Source organism: Montipora capricornis, chromosome 10 (assembly GCF_036669925.1).
Source record: "Montipora capricornis isolate CH-2021 chromosome 10, ASM3666992v2, whole genome shotgun sequence".
Taxonomy (NCBI): domain Eukaryota; kingdom Metazoa; phylum Cnidaria; class Anthozoa; order Scleractinia; family Acroporidae; genus Montipora; species Montipora capricornis.
Window position 1 is genome coordinate 13,626,659 of NC_090892.1, and position 15,907 is coordinate 13,642,565.

A 15,907-nucleotide genomic window follows, 5' to 3' on the forward strand; every position below is an offset into this window, starting at 1 on the left:
ATTTTTGTAGTGTTACGATATTAATAAACTTCAATTTATCTTCAGTTGAAAGGAAATTACTCAGATCTAATCTTATAGGAGAAATAAGTATACATGTGTATGAGTGATTGATTTTTCCAAACTTTGTCACGGTTTTTCAATAATAATTATTTTATCAGTTATTTTTCCTAAAAGCGAGTACTGTTCGGGTACAATGGTGACCTTCTACCATTCAGTCGATCTCTATATCAAAGAGAGGAATGTTGGAGTTGCCATTGATTAGTGGGCATTTTCTAGCCATGGAATAATTTCTTGAAGCCATTTGAAAATTCAACTGCATACAGTACGTAGGACAAGATTTGAAACAGTTCCCAGTTTGAAACTACTTTTCACCACATGTGGCTCTGGTGTCCAAATGTGAATAAATCAAAGTTTGCATCAAGAGTGGCCTGGGATGAATAATAAAAATAATATTTAATTATAAGTTATTATCAACGGAGAATTTGTATGGTATTGAGTTGCTTATGAGGTCAAGATCCAGAGTTAAAGAGTTCAAGTGCGGGTGAGTAAAAAGAAATTTAAAGTCTTGAGAAGCGTCAAATGTCTGTGAGAAGTGTTGTAGAGGGAGTGAGCTAGGGTTATTCAAGGAGGGGGCTACCTGGAAGGTAAGCCGGGGGATAGATCTGTGAAGGAAGAGTGGGTAAGGATAGAAGTAATGGGAAAGATCAGGGAGGGGTAGGAGAAGTACATTGGAGGAAAAGAATGTCTTGTTCTTTTCGAGACCCCCAAAAAACCAAGCCCCTGTTTTTAACTACACCCCCAAAAAAGGAAAATCCCGTTTTTAGCCAGTTGATAAAAATAAACCAGTTTCAAAAATTTAAACTGGTTCAAACATTTTGAACTGGTTTTAAAAAATTAAACCAGAGGTCAAAATTGAACTACAACATAATTATGCATAAGCAGTCAAGCGACTCTTTATGGAGTCGAATGATTTTTTTTGGCTCAAAACCTGGCTGTCTTAAGTTTGCCAAAATAATAAGGGACTCTTTTTTTCTTTTCCAGAAACTATTCCAAAAAAATGTCAATTACAGTGTTTATGAGTGAAGCCTGTTACTTTATTTTCTGTATTCAGCTGTGGTGTAATATTTAAAGAACAAGCAGCAGTGTTTTGTTGGGTTTAAAAACATAAGGCAATTAGCCCAGTGTTTTTAGACCTGTTAAAACAATGTGCTTCGAGTTTTTTGAACACCTTCAAAAACATTCCACAAATTTAAGTGTGTCCCTCGGGAGTCCGAACCAAGGTTCAAAAGGGGAGAGGCGAACATTAGCACGTACATTACAAGAAAAACAAGCCAAGCCTCATTACTATTTGTCATATAAAGAATTCGAACGAGGAGTGCTTTACCTGCTTTAAAGCTCACGCATGTGACGTTTTATCAGGGTCTTGAAAAGATGTCAATTTCATGAATTATTGATGTATTTTTTAAATACTACATATACAGAAGCTCACACTCGGCATTTCAAAGATTCATTTTTTAAAAAAGGATTAAACTAACATGTATTAATAACCCTTTCACTCCCAATAGTGCCACTTATAGATTTTACTCTGTCTAACGCCAGAAGATTTTACTGGTCAATGGGGAATCCCATGGGGCTGAAAGGGTTAAGACTGCTTCTTCATGCCATTGATTAAAGAAAAGTGGATATCATTATGAAGTCAACGATGGCCAATAGAACATATTCATAAATGGCCGCCAATAAATTATTCTTTTGTCTTAGTACATGTAGTAATGAGACCAACAAGCCTCGCTCTAAAGCAATGTGTCTTTTGTGTTTTGTCCATGCAAACAAGGCTAGTTGGTGTTGTTAGCATAAGGACAAAGGAATAATGTATTGGCTGCCATTTATGAATAATTGCTCTATAACCAACAGCAGTCTTTCGCACTGGCATTGCTCCCCATTCCAAAGATTTGTGGAAGCCCACTTTAAGTTACACGTACAGTACAGCTGTAGGTACAAACCATGGAAGATGAGTCCATGAATGAACAGTCTCCAATAATGTTTGAAGTGCATGTATTGGCAGCAAGTCTGGAGAAATGAAGTAATAAGGAGACCAGTGTCCATTACTGCTGTGTCTCTTGCTTTGGAATTTACAAGATATTGGCACAATGCTTGGCCAGCTATAACCACGGAATGATGATGGACAAGTCCAAACCTACCAGGGAGAAAAATACATGTAGTAACACTTTCTTAAAGTTTTAAGCTTTCAAAAACATAGCAAAGGACAACTGCTCAGCTAATTACAGAACAAATCAAATAAAACATCCTTTAACTAGTAACATGTACTGTAGTATTTCTCTTCATCCTGCACTATCAGTATTCTAAGATGGATAACTTCACCCGAAAGAGCATTGCTTTTATTCTGGACATCTTCAGCACAGTTTCCATTGTGGTTTAGTGTGCACCAATCAAATTACTTGAACCTCGTTTTTTGACATTGGCTTTTCTGTTGAAAGCCGACCTGAAAATGATGTGCAGTCATTTCTCTCGACCTACTGTACATGTACAGTATAGTGTATGTTTGGCCCTAGCCATATGCCATTGTCCATCTGCTTTTGTAACTCCCAGCATGGTGCATGGTGTTTCGGTTACTCTCTTCTTTATAGCTGGTTTACCAACCATGTTATGGTCCTTTTCCCGTTAATGGTTGAATGTTAACGGCACCTGTAGTACCCGGGAAACAGTTTTGTGTGGTGCTTTTCAGGGGTCTAAGTTTGGCCCTGTTACAATTGTACTCTTCATCTTTTTAATGATCTCAACTGTCATTCCTCTTCTGATACTTCTATGTTTATAGATGTTACCAAACATCACTTTCCTACCAACTCCCAGGATGATCTCTCTATACTGTACTAGTACATGAAACTATGGAAATAATTCAGCTGACCATGTGCAAAAAGTAATGTAATTAGATGCGCACCCAATTTTGACATCCAACACAGTGTCCCATTAAGTCTAAGCATTTGCTGCCTATTTCCAACGATAAGGCAGGGATAAAGGTTAGGATTATTCTTAGCTTAGGGTATTAAAATGCAGAGCAGTTTATCCCTTACAAGAGTGTTTTCACTCACATGATCAGTAACCCTTTTTTTCCACCGAAACAAAAGAAAACGTTTGCATTATAATAGAGCTCAATTTCCGGAGGATTAGTTGGGGACACCAGCATGGCCACCGTGATGTCACGTGAAAACACTCCACTTGAGATAATTTTGACATTAATTGTCTACATGTATTCCAAGATTAAAAAGCAAAAAAAATTTGACCTGGCATGAGATTAGACTGAAACGAAGCAGTATTATGAAGCAGAAACAACAACAGTCCTTGCTTTAGTGTGTGGAATACACGTTTGCTTAGCACAACTGCAAGACATGCATGATGTGCAGGAAAATCCCTTTAGAGCAATTTGTAGTTAGTTTTTGAAAGACTGTTTTAATTTAGAGAAGAAACGATTGAGTTTTATTCGGAGCGTGTTTTGTGCATTGACACCATCTCTTTACTTTATCTTTGAACTTATTACCACAGCTTAACATCCCCCCATTCCACCCCCGAAGGGCCAAGTGCTGGCACGCACGTCTGGGTGATCCCTCGTGTACATGACTCCTCTTGAAAAAAGCGCTAACGCTTAAAACGTCGGCCATTCTATCTTTTCACGGTCGCAATTCGACCACTATCAACTTGTCTGATAAAACCAAATTTTCCTGTTTCACTCTGCCACCGACGCTGCATATGTATTTTCTTAAAACTGAAAAAAACCCATTCATTCCGAAATCTCCCAGAAAGATAAAATGGCGTAGGAAATTCAACTCACCGAGTAGCTTAACCGCCTTAACGGTAGTCGCACTAGCACCATACCTAAGTTATCATTTGGTTGGAACGATCTTTATCTTCGTAAACACGGTACCTGTAGGCAGCCATCTTCCCGACCCCACAGAAAATAGTACTTGATGTAAGGATTACAATAATGTCCTGGAGGCCCTTGGTGGCTACTCAACAGAATATCGCGCTTCTGATTGGTCAATGACGAATGTGTAACTAGGCTGCAAAATTCTCGCGCACTCATTGGCTAATTTTTATTGTCAATAAGCCGTCAGACTATTGGTCAGACTTAATTTTGACCCCTCTGCCTTTTTGTAAAAAAACAAATAGACCATATTCGTATTCTCAGTATTGGACTGGAACCAGCTTGCAATCGAGGCTAATGCGGAGAAATCTTTTCAAATGAAAGTACTTTTTCGGGAAATGGTCAAAACTACTCTACTCGAACAGGACCCACCTTTGGGGTAGGGGGATTCTCAAAGACACCACCTATCTTCGAACTTTTACATGAACATTACCGACAACATTTTACTGGCTTTTAAATTTGAGTTGACACAGGAATATTCAGCTAGCAGGAGTCGGCATTACTAGACAAACAAGAAAAGTGAGGTTTGAATCTCACTGTAATTTTTTACTGCTGAATAGAGGGGTGGCTATGCAATATAGACACCATCTTTTGACGTTAAGCAAGGGGGGTGCAGGTGCACTGTTCGAGTGTGGTAGTTTTGACCACTTCCCTTAATATATTCCCCCGCAGTAGCCTCCATTGCAAGCTAGTCCCAGTCCAAAACTGAGAATACAAATATGGTCTATTGATGTCAGTTTTTCATGCGTCTGTCTTGTTATTGCTGTTATTCACAATGAATTTCGTTATGACATTGTCAAAAGTAGTCTGCGCATACACTCGGCTATCGCCTCGTGGATCCACAGCTACTTTGACAATGCTATGACGAAATTCATGAACAATAACAGGACAGACGCATGAAAAACTGACATCAATTTGTTAAACAGAGTGCAATACGGAATTTGCAATGGAACACTGAAATCACGGAAAACTTTAGTTTAGAAGTGAAGGAATAAAATAATAGTAACAATTCATGAATAAAACATCGCATTAACTTGCTCGTGCATTTGTACATGTACCCATTTGTGATGTTTTGAAAGATCCCTAGTACTCGCCTTTTGGAGTCTCTCTATGCACGATGTCCTTGAGTCAACCTTTGTGCGTATCTTTCTATATTGCGAACTAACCCTTAGCAGGAGACTCACACTTACATCAGTTTGGACAATTTACATACATTGTTTTTGCGATTTTTGTCTTCATTTTACAGTAACTATATTTTGATTTGCTATTCTGAAACAGTGCGTGCAGGGCCGAAGAACACGTGGCGTTCTAAAAATAGAAAGATACGCGCAAAGGTTGGCTCAAAGGGCTTGTATGGAAGAGGCAAGCTCCTACTCGTGGGCTCCTAACAACACCAGGGGCGCGTTTCTCGAAAGTTCTGAGACGTAAAGGCCCATTTTCGAGTGTAACAATTCCCTCTGTATCTCAAGAACGGAGGGGATTTAAGTCGTCAAACTTCACAGTTAGTTTGCTTTTTGTTACCTTGAAAACATGTCAAAAGATCGGCTTTCCTGAACAAGCGGTTGGCAGGTTCACAAATGGCCTTTCGGGCCCGAAACGTTTTCGGGACTTTTGAGAAACGGGCTCCAGGACCCCATGAGTAGAAGGCTCCCTATGCAGTATATCCTCGAGTCAACCTTTGCGGGTATCTTTCTATTTTTAGAACGAACCCTTCAGCGGGAGAATGACATTTACATCAAATTACACCAATTTGCACAATTCACTACTTGCACAATCCCATAATACACCTCTATTACCCCCAAAACATTTGCATAACCACTGTTTGCAATTTTTCCTGGGACATGAAGATGTCCCAAGAGAAGTCGAAAAAAAAGCCTATGCAGATTTTTTGGGGGTAAAAGAGGTGTATTATGGGATTTGTGCAAGTAGTGAATAGACCATTTTCGAATTCTCACGGCTGGACTGGATCTAGCATGAAATGGAGGCTAATATGGACAAATTAATTTGTGTGTGAAAAAACTTGCTCGCATTAGCCACCATTCCATGATAGATCCAGTCCTGGTCAACACTCATTGCCATCCCTCAAACTGACATTTCCCTTTTTATTCAACTTACACGACGTACAATCTACTTCAGACTTCAACTTTACTTCAAAGAAACAAACATGTCAATGTGCAGAGAACATTCGGATTAGGCGAGCCAAAGAGTTGAACCCGGATCGATGGGTTCTCCTTGAATATTCCAATATCCACTAGCCTAACGAGACAAGCTCCTGGAAAATCGAATTTTTTAGAGTATTGATATAGTAGTACCCAACAAGTAAAAGCTAACCGTCTTCAACGTGGATATTAGATCAGCGCGGCTTTGCTTAGAAACGCTATTTCTTGTTGAACTAAAGCTCTAATTCTGCTTGTTTTCATTATTTTTACAGCGATAAGCTTTTCGTATTAAGATGGGATATTGCGTCTTGTAATTGTCAGGAAATGTCCAATGTCAGTTTGACGGATGGCCATTAGTGTTGACCGGCTGAGTCCAGCCATGAGAATTCGAATGGTCTATTTGCAGGCAATGTTTGTGTTATTTTTGACCTTTATTCTGATTGGCCAATCTAAACAGTGCGTGCAGAGCAGAAGAACTCGTCGTGTTCTAAAACTAGAAAGATACGCGCAAAGGTTGACTCATGGGGCTTGTATGGGAGAGGCAAGTTTGTATTCGTGGGTAACACATAAAATGCGGATGATTAAATATAGATATAAATATTCAATCGATTTGCCTTCTTTCTTGTTTATTACTTCAGAGCTAACGCACTCTAAAGCACTGTTTACTTTTGGATTTGAACATTTCTGTTCGAGAGATGTATAAGAAAGATGAAAATTTCACTTGGTGACATTCTATACTCTTTTTAATTTCCAACTAATCGAATAAAAACCTTTATTTTTCCAAGTAAGCAGACCATACAGTTAAAAAGAGGTATTCATCCTCCATTTCTATTTTACAAATTGGGCAAATCCCTTCTTCAGCTTTCTTTAACGGTCTCGAATAGCTTCCTGTCTCTATATAGTATTTCTGACAATAAAGCGAAACGTAACTGACAGAAATAGTTATATATTTTGCCTGCACGGACAAGAGAATTGGCGCCAAGCGAGAGGGATTAGGGGCATGATTTTTCTGATATGTATAGTAGGCCGTTACGATTTGATTCCTCATTCTACATCTATGGGTCCCTGTATCTACACTGTTGTTTATAGGCAAAATGACTAATTTATGGTTGCTTAGTAGCAGTTAGTTGAGTCGGGTATGAAAATATTGGTGACCTGGCGGAGGTATCTACATATTTGTAATTGCCTATCGTTTTCAATTTTCGGTTGATTCTCGTATTGCCCTTTTGATGAGCATGTCGTTCCCCAACGACAAAGGAGGCAGAGAAGAGTGACCCTGGGAACGAAGTCGTCGTTTATGCTGTAGCGCATCGGCCAAAATTATACTCTGGTTTTTGAAAATGTCGGACAGCACCGACATCGCTGTTCGCGACGTACTTGATATTATAAATTGTGTGGCTCATTTTTATGAGAAGGAAAAGAGCGGAAATAAGAAAGAAGTAAAAATGAAAGAAGAAAAGACAAAAGAAGTACAAACAGAGAGGAGATAATGCAGTTCATTGAACAAGCAAATAAACACCAGCCCACGATAAATGACGTTTCTGGATACAAACACTGGCATTTACAAAAGCGAAAGGTTCAAGAGCAATTCAGTCCTTGATGTGCGCACGCATTTCAAACCGACCGAAACATTTCAACACGTGCACTTCTCCTCGTGCCACTCACCAGGTGTCAAACAAGGGTTCGTCAAAGGCGAAGCTCTGAGAATTCTTAAAGCTCATCCAAAATTTTAAATCACGCCTACGTGAAAGAGTTTATCCCAAAAATCTTGTTCAAAGCAACGTATTAGAAGCACAATTTAAAAACAGGAAATTTGCACTCCTTCAAAAACCACAGGAGAGCAAACGAATCTTGCCTTTCGTTACACAATACCACCCAGCAGCGACGAACTTAAACAAATCCTCATGAAAGAGCGACAATAGAGCGACAACCATTGCTCAAAGAAATCTAAAAAACCCGCCACTCATATATTACTAAAAGAGGGCGGTCAATCCAATATATACTCGTGACAGCCAAATTACAAAACTGAAAGGCTAAAACACGCGCTATGGAGTCGTGTAGGCCTGTCACCCCGGTACACTGCTAAACTTACAACCGAGTATAACAAAGTGGAAAATATGAACATATTTAATTACTACTAATAATGGACAATCACGCATCATTTCGGTTTCAAAACTGTGATTTTGCGCGAAGCTGCAATTAAGGTCAATTGAATCATGAAGTTGGTAGAAAAAACTAACAAGGTGTATTCTAAATCAACTGTTGTTGTAATTGACGACGAGGTTTGGACATCATGCTGTGACGCCATGACCATGATAAAGGGAAATTTTGGTCGGGATGGCGTCATTGAAGAACCCTATTGGGGACCCTCATTCTAGTATACTCTCTTAATATTGCGCCAGTTTGGCAAAAAAAGATGATCTACTTGGTGAAAATCTTGAGAGACTCCGTAAAACACAGGTGGAAATTTTAACAGTATAACTTTATTCAAAACACTGAGAAATGAAAAATGGAAAAACATTTTTCGTGCAACTGCCGCTCATCAACTCGATCCCCGAAACAGTGTTCTAGAACTGGTAAATATTACACCATGTTTCCAAGACGTTTCGACGACTTCATGTCATCATTGTCAAATGAATAAATTAGAAATAACAGAAAGGCATACTTATAGATTTAGAAAGTGAGAAAATAAATTAGCATGAAAGCATTCAGGTAAAGAGTTTTGCGCGAATGGAATCCGTTTGCGGACCGAATGGAATGGACCGAATGGAATCCGTTTACAAACTTAATTAAGAACTTTAAAGTCCTAAAGAAATGTCGTAGCAAACTCGATTGTTTGATCTATGAAATGCTGTGGATTAAGAACAAAGGACCGAAACTGAACACGCAAACGGATTCCATTCGCGCAAAACTTTTTACCCGAATGCTTTCATGCCAATTTATTTTCTCACTTTCTAAATCTATAAATATGCCTTTCTGTTATTTCTAATTTATTCATTTGACAATGATGACATGAAGTCGTCGAAACGTCATGTTATTTTACTATCGTTAATTTTCTCTCAATGATGTTGGAAATGTGGATTTCGCGATTCTAGTTTTAATTTTCACCAAGACAACAAGCATTATTGTTTTCAAAAATTCAATGGCTCAATAAATTTTGCAGCAAAATAACTTATTCTGTTTGTTCATGGAGTACACGATAAAGTTTCCATTTCTTTTGTCGCCAGGATACAGTGCAAAAAGGATAAGAACAATTGGAGGATCGACTTTCTTGTTCGCCTTTATGACTCGATTACGTAACTTTTAATTAAAGCTTTTCCTACATGGTCTTGATTGTTCAAAACAGCAGAAAATGTGACTGCTGCAACTGATACGACTTCCAACCTATTTCAATATGGATTAATAATTGCATGCATTGAGGACAAAAAAACCGAAACGATAAGGAACAAAAAACTACTTTCTTGCCTGAAAAGTGGTTAAAATTGTTATATAACCGCAGTTTTAACCAGTTTCCGGTCGCTAGTAAATAAGCTTAGCCCAAGAAATTCTTTTTGTCGTTTATTATTTTACTAGAGTCACTACTAGTACGCCCTAAATAACTAAAACTATTGTCAATTTACTTCAGTTGCTCTCATGGAGTAACTGCAGAATACCCCGCCATATCAAGTATCTTAAGAAGCTGGCTACGCGGTACGCGGAAAGAATTAAAGTCAAGATGGCGAAGTATCTTAACAAGCTGACTACGCGGTACGCGGTACGCGGAAAGAATTAAAGTCAAGATGGTGAAGTATCTTTACAAGCTGGCTACGCGGTACGCGGAAAGAATTAAAGTCAAGATGGCGAAGTATCTTTACAAGCTGGCTACGCGGTACGCGGTACGCGGAAAGAATTAAAGTCAAGATGGCGAAGTATCTTTACAAGCTGGCTACGCGGTACGCGGTACGCGGAAAGAATTAAAGTCAAGATGGCGAAGTATCTTTACAAGCTGGCTACGCGGTACGTGGAAAGAGTTAAAGTCAAGATGGCAAAGTATCTTAAGTAGCTGGCTACGGGGTACGCGGTACGTGGAAAATTTTAATTCTAGTGTACCCTAACCCTAACTGAACCGTAAAATGAAAGCTAAAATTTCAAACGAGTGCTATATTCTTCACACGGTCTACGTAAAAAGAGTAGCTAACCGAACCGTAAAATGAAAGCTAAAATTTTAAACGAGTGCTTAGGCTTAATCAGTAAACGAGTGCTATATTCATCACACGATCGTGTTAAAAAGCGAAGTTTAACCCTAACCCTAACCCTAATTTGTAAAGAGTTCTTAGGCCTAATTTCTGAAACGAACGCTTATAATTAATCAGGAAACGAGTGCTATATTCTTCACAGGATCTCGTTAAAAAGTCCAGTTAACCGAACCGTAAAATGAAAGCTAAAATTTTAAAAGAGTGCTTATACGCCTAATACTGAAACGAGCGCTTAGACTTAATCAGTAAACGAGTGCTATCACAGCGTGCCGCGTACCTTGTAGACAGCACAAATAACATTGCTGCGCCATTTTGAAATCATTTGTTTATATAACGTTCTTCCGAGTCCACAGTTCCACAGTCTCTTGTCTGTGGAATTACTTAGGCTTTGACGCTTTAAGAACGAGGAATGTCACGGCGTACCGCGTAGCCAGCACATATAACATCGCTGCGCCATTTTGAAATTTAGTTCATTTGGAAATTAGTCCATGTGGCGGGGTATTCTACAGTATTCAGGGGCACCCAACGACCAATTTGTTGTAAAATGTATTATTATACCCTAGTTAATGAAAATAAATGTTATTAAGGCATTTCCAGGTGTTTTTCAGTGTTGCTGGGAAAACATTATCTGTTCCTTTTTCCCAGCAAGACACACAAGAAATTTCCCAGCCAGCTAGATAAAATTGGTTGGTTTCCCAGCCAGCTGATCAAATTTATTTCCCAGCCAGGAATTCCGCGCGCTTTCAAATCCCACAATCCAAAACGACCGAACAAAAGCGACAAAACCGGGACAAAACAGGTTTTTTCCGCAAGCGCAATCACTCTGACCAGCCGTCGTATGTTTGTGACTACTCTCTGAGAGAGGGAAGGGGTTCTTTTTTTTTTTTTTTTTTTTTTTTAGTCGTCCTCAGTCTTCAGAGTTTCTACAGCCAGCTCGGGTTGAAATGCAAAAAAAAGTCAGTAATTCCCAGGCAAAACCTCTATCAATAATAAATTTCCCAGCCAGCTCATCAAAACACCTGTGTTTTTGCCAGCCAGCAAGATTCCTCTGGGGAACAGATAATGTGAGGAACAGATTCATTGGGTGCCCCTGAGTATTGTGCATTCCTATTTCTGGGTACCGCGTACCGCGTACCGCGTAGCCAGCTACGTGGAATATAAATGAATGAAGGGGTAGTTTCTAAAGAAACTGTGGTGCTGCGTCGGTGGGGAAGTAGTATACAAAAATTTGGTTTATCAACGGAGTTGATAATGTAAATTGACCACCGTACAGAGATTCTAAAAGCTGACGTTTCGAGCGTTAGCCCTTCGTCAGAGCGAAGGGCTCTGACGAAGGGCTAACGCTCGAAACGTCAGCTTTTAGAATCTCTGTACGGTGGTCAATTTACATTATCAACTCCGTTGATAAACAAAATTTTTGTATACGTGGAATATAGTTCGAGTGGCGGGGTATTCTGCAGTTAAGCCGCTCTCATTCAGTTTAGGCAACCTTTACGGAACTTTCCTGTTTCCCGAATCATCATTTACATTAACTCTACACCGTAGGTAACTATTTCACAAAACGATGCAACAAGATGTGTTGAAATAAACTGTCTTCGGTGACAGGTGGTCGTTATAGTGTTTCCTTTTTCCTTTCTTTCATTATGCCAAAGCAATCGAGTTTCGAAAGCTCTTGACAGGTTGCCCAAATATCAATGCGTTTCTTCAGCTCTAATTTTGACGTAAAACGCAACACACCTGAAGTTTTCTGCTGCAGATGCTGCATTCACTTCTCATGAGTCCTAGTCTGCTTTTTGGTTCAGTTCATTTCTTTCACATTTTACCCGCACGTTTCCCTTTTCCCATTTGTTTACAACGCAGCATTTCCAGTGCTACGATAAATCAAGGTAAGGACGGTTTTCTTTAAGTCGTTTCAATAATTACCCCCTTGCCTTTTCGAAAGGTTATTTTTGGCACAAAATATGAGGCAGTCAACGACTTTTTCCAGGAGCAAATATTTCCTGAGCAAATCTTCCAGCTAGGAAGTGTTGAGAAAGGAACATTTAACAGCTTATGGGTAAAGGCTGACATGTAGAAATATGATGATCGCGGAGAATTTGATGCAATGAAGAATCAAAGGCCGATGCGGAAATATTCTTTAAAACATGCAAACTACTTGGAAAAAACTAATAAGCAAAAATGGATCCATGGGAAAAATCGAGCACACGGCCAACGTAACACAGGACGGATACTGAAATCCGCGAGCTAAATGAACTTCTGGCGAACTTGGTCGTTTGCCCAGGTTCCCATCGAAGTCTACGGAACTCTCCATACCTAGCCTGTGAGAGGAGCGTCGCTCCTCTCCGATTTTTTTTCGGAGAGCGGGCGGCTGTACACAGGCTATTCATACCTTAACACAGTCGAATTCAACATTTGTTTGAACTTGACACCGTTGAATCAGCCTCAGCCTAGCTTGCGCATATGGTCAAAGATGTAGAGAAATTCCCGGCTTACAGGAATGCCCAAACTGCAACATATGGGAAATAACTAACTTAGCATGTCACCGGCATTCAGCGTAAATCCATTTATTTCCTGTGGGCAATAAATTCCTCTCCGCCATAGCAAAATTGTTTGAGAGCTCCTTCTCGGCGTGGTGGGCCGTCATTTATCCATTTTTATTTATTAATGAATGATTAACGTCATCATTACTGGGAGAATAAAGTTGTCGTCCTAAAATTATGGGACGTATCACAAACAGGAAAAAATGGAATGACCAATTCAAATTTGTGCTCACTGTTTCAGGTGACAACCAAAACCCCACAAAATAATGGCTTTTATATGCAAAAAATGCCTCTGCTTGCCCTGCATGTTTATCTGCCATTCACGTCTTGACAACAACGACCTTAAATTTAGAAAAAAAGACAATCTGAAGGACACAAGCCTTCGAAAATAAATTTTCAATTTTCTCTCCACAACTGTTCATAACATTTTTTCCTAGGGAAGTTGGCACATCCTTTCCATGCTGAACGATTTGGATAAATGGCGAAATGATTACAATAGCGCACAAGTAAATTTTAGTTCACGTTCTCGTATCCGATGCGGTCATTCTTGCTTACTTAATTGACATTCCTATAAAAAGTCTGAGACTTTCTTGTGCTCTCTCTCTAGGTGGATGGATAAGATGGCTAATGATTCCTTGGATAAGCAAAATGAAACATTGATTGAAGAACGATTAACGACCCTCACGTTTTCTCCATCAGAGTGCATTCCTTGGCTTACAGTACTTTGTACTGTAGGTATTGCCATACTAACGGTCAATTCCCTTGCAGTCATTGTTTACCTCAAAGAGCCCCATCTGCGCAAGCGTAGTATGTACTTGGTGATCAGCCTGGCAGTTGCAGACATGTTTGTTGGAGGAGTCTCGCTGAGCATACGCGTGTTCAATTCAGGACGTAGTTGCAGCCTATGGGAGTACTATCTGTCGCCAGCCGGGGACAGTATGTTAATTGCTGTCCGTTTGCTCTTTCCAGTAGCTTCGTTGACAAACCTTGCCGTTATTTCTTTGGAGCGGATGCACGCCACGTTTCGTCCATTTAAGCATCGTCTCCTCAAAAAATGGATATTTGGAGCATCTGTTGGGTTCGTTTGGCTTACCGCTCTGCTAAACTCCGCTTGCATGTACTTATATGTCCTCTTTACATTAGGAGGTGTTTGGGAGTTTTACTCACATTTGCCATTATTCGCTTGTTGCTTTTCTATTATCGTCATTTCTTATATGTCGATCGTGGCAAAAATGTACTGTCAAACTCATCCTCACCACAATGGCGCAGTGAGTCGAGAAAGAAAACTGACTAAAACACTGTTCATAGTGACAGCTGTATCTTTAGCGTTTCTGTTGCCGTACACTCTTTCTTTTTTCCTCGTATTCTCCAAACGAACTTATTATTCATTTTCCAGTGAAACAATTCATTTGCGTCTCTTTTCGATGTCTTTAGCCTATGCCAATTCACTAGTCAATCCCATTTTCTATGCCTATAGAATCCCAGAATTCAAAAGAGCTATCTCTTCATTTTTGGGCTGTACACCACGAGCTCAGGTTTTTCCTCAAAATGACTCTTAACTTCTATGACTCTTGCTTCCGATGATCTCAATTTGCTTGAGTTGGGTATCAATTTATCAAAGAGTTTGCTCGGTCCGTAACAGTAAAAGACGCTCTTTAGCTCGTACTGCATGCGCGCCCTCTCGCAAATCAGAATGTTATGAGATCGCTTGATATCGATTCCAGGAAACGAGCTTAGTTATTTCCTATAATACTCATAATGCAATGTAGATAGTTGAATAATTAAAACTTAAATTGGAAAATGCGTATTAACCGAAGTGTCAACTACTTAAAAAACACGCGCGAATGTAAAAAATGTATTCAGGTTGAAATGTGACGTGGAATATTATCTCCCTCCACCTTCTCCTGCAGAGTGAGTGTTCACTTTAATGTTGTTCCTTCCAGCGAAGGGGGTACCCGGGCTATGATATAACTGATAATTAAATACATGTTCTTTTATCAGAGAACAACGCACTTTTGTCACAAAAAAAATGAGGCAAAAATTAGTGGCATCCAGAAGTTGCCTCATTATAGCATAAGTTAAAATTAGCAAACTTGGTAACAAATTGCCAGAAGAAGTATTACTGTTTACATAACAGATGTCAGACAACATTGTCTGGCGAGATTTCCTGGTTTTATTCTCACGTATCAGAAATCTTTGCCACCACTCTGTTTTGATCTACGAGGAATAGGGAAACAAAACTGCACAAAAACCCAACCCAAGAAACCGTGATCCACGACTTGTTAGCATACGTTGCGCGTCAATCCTGAGTCTTCTGTCAGGAACCCTTTCTCCAAACAGGTTCAGAAGAAGTCCCAACGTAAGATATGCAAAAGTTTTTTTCGTTTACGGCACCATTTACCATCATTTCAGTTGTGCCGGTTTAAGTCACGTATAACCTAATGTACAATAACTTCATTCAGAATCGATAAAAACAACAACAAGAAAAAGAACTTGAATCATTTGACGGGGAGCCACTAATTTGCAATAGTCACCCTACCATTCCTCAATAGACCGTTTTACAGTTCTGTGCCCAGTTACCAGGCCTTAGAATTAAAGCGAGACTGTGGTTGACCCTGTTTTCATACAAACCTCACTGTTTTCCTTATGTAAATAGAAACTCGTTAGTATTACAACGACCGGCATCATGATAAGAAAAGCAATGAGGTTTGTACCAAAACCGTGAAGGTCAACTCCAGCCTCGCTTTTATTCGAACTTAGTCTAGTACAAAACGCAAATTAGGTCCCTTTTACCTCTCCTGTCCCTGGAGTCAGAGGCAGCAAGAAGACGGCAGATTCGATTATATCCTAAACGATCGTAAACTGGAACGAGGCGAGCAATAGGTCGCCTCACACGTTCCCGTTTGTACATAGATTTCTTTTTGTTCTTATTAAACCGTTTTATTCGTATGAAGAGGGGGACATGGGGGGGCCCTAAACACCGCAACACCGCAAAAAAAATCAACGAACACCGCATCACCGCAAGAAAAGTCGACG

General features: G+C 39.6%; 1 protein-coding gene across 2 annotated transcripts in view; it reads right to left on the reverse strand.

Moving 5' to 3' along the window:
* Window positions 1-15,907, reverse strand: part of LOC138021412 (cytochrome c oxidase assembly protein COX18, mitochondrial-like) — a 401,574-nt gene that overhangs the window by 12,956 nt on the left and 372,711 nt on the right. For both annotated transcript variants that reach the window (XM_068868278.1, XM_068868277.1), the window contains exons 2-3: window positions 3,845-3,948; window positions 2,001-2,194 (exon numbers count right to left, since the gene is read on the reverse strand). In XM_068868278.1, coding sequence (XP_068724379.1) covers window positions 2,001-2,194; window positions 3,845-3,886 — 236 coding nt within the window. In that variant the 5' untranslated portion in view covers window positions 3,887-3,948. The remainder of the gene's footprint in view (window positions 1-2,000; window positions 2,195-3,844; window positions 3,949-15,907) is intronic.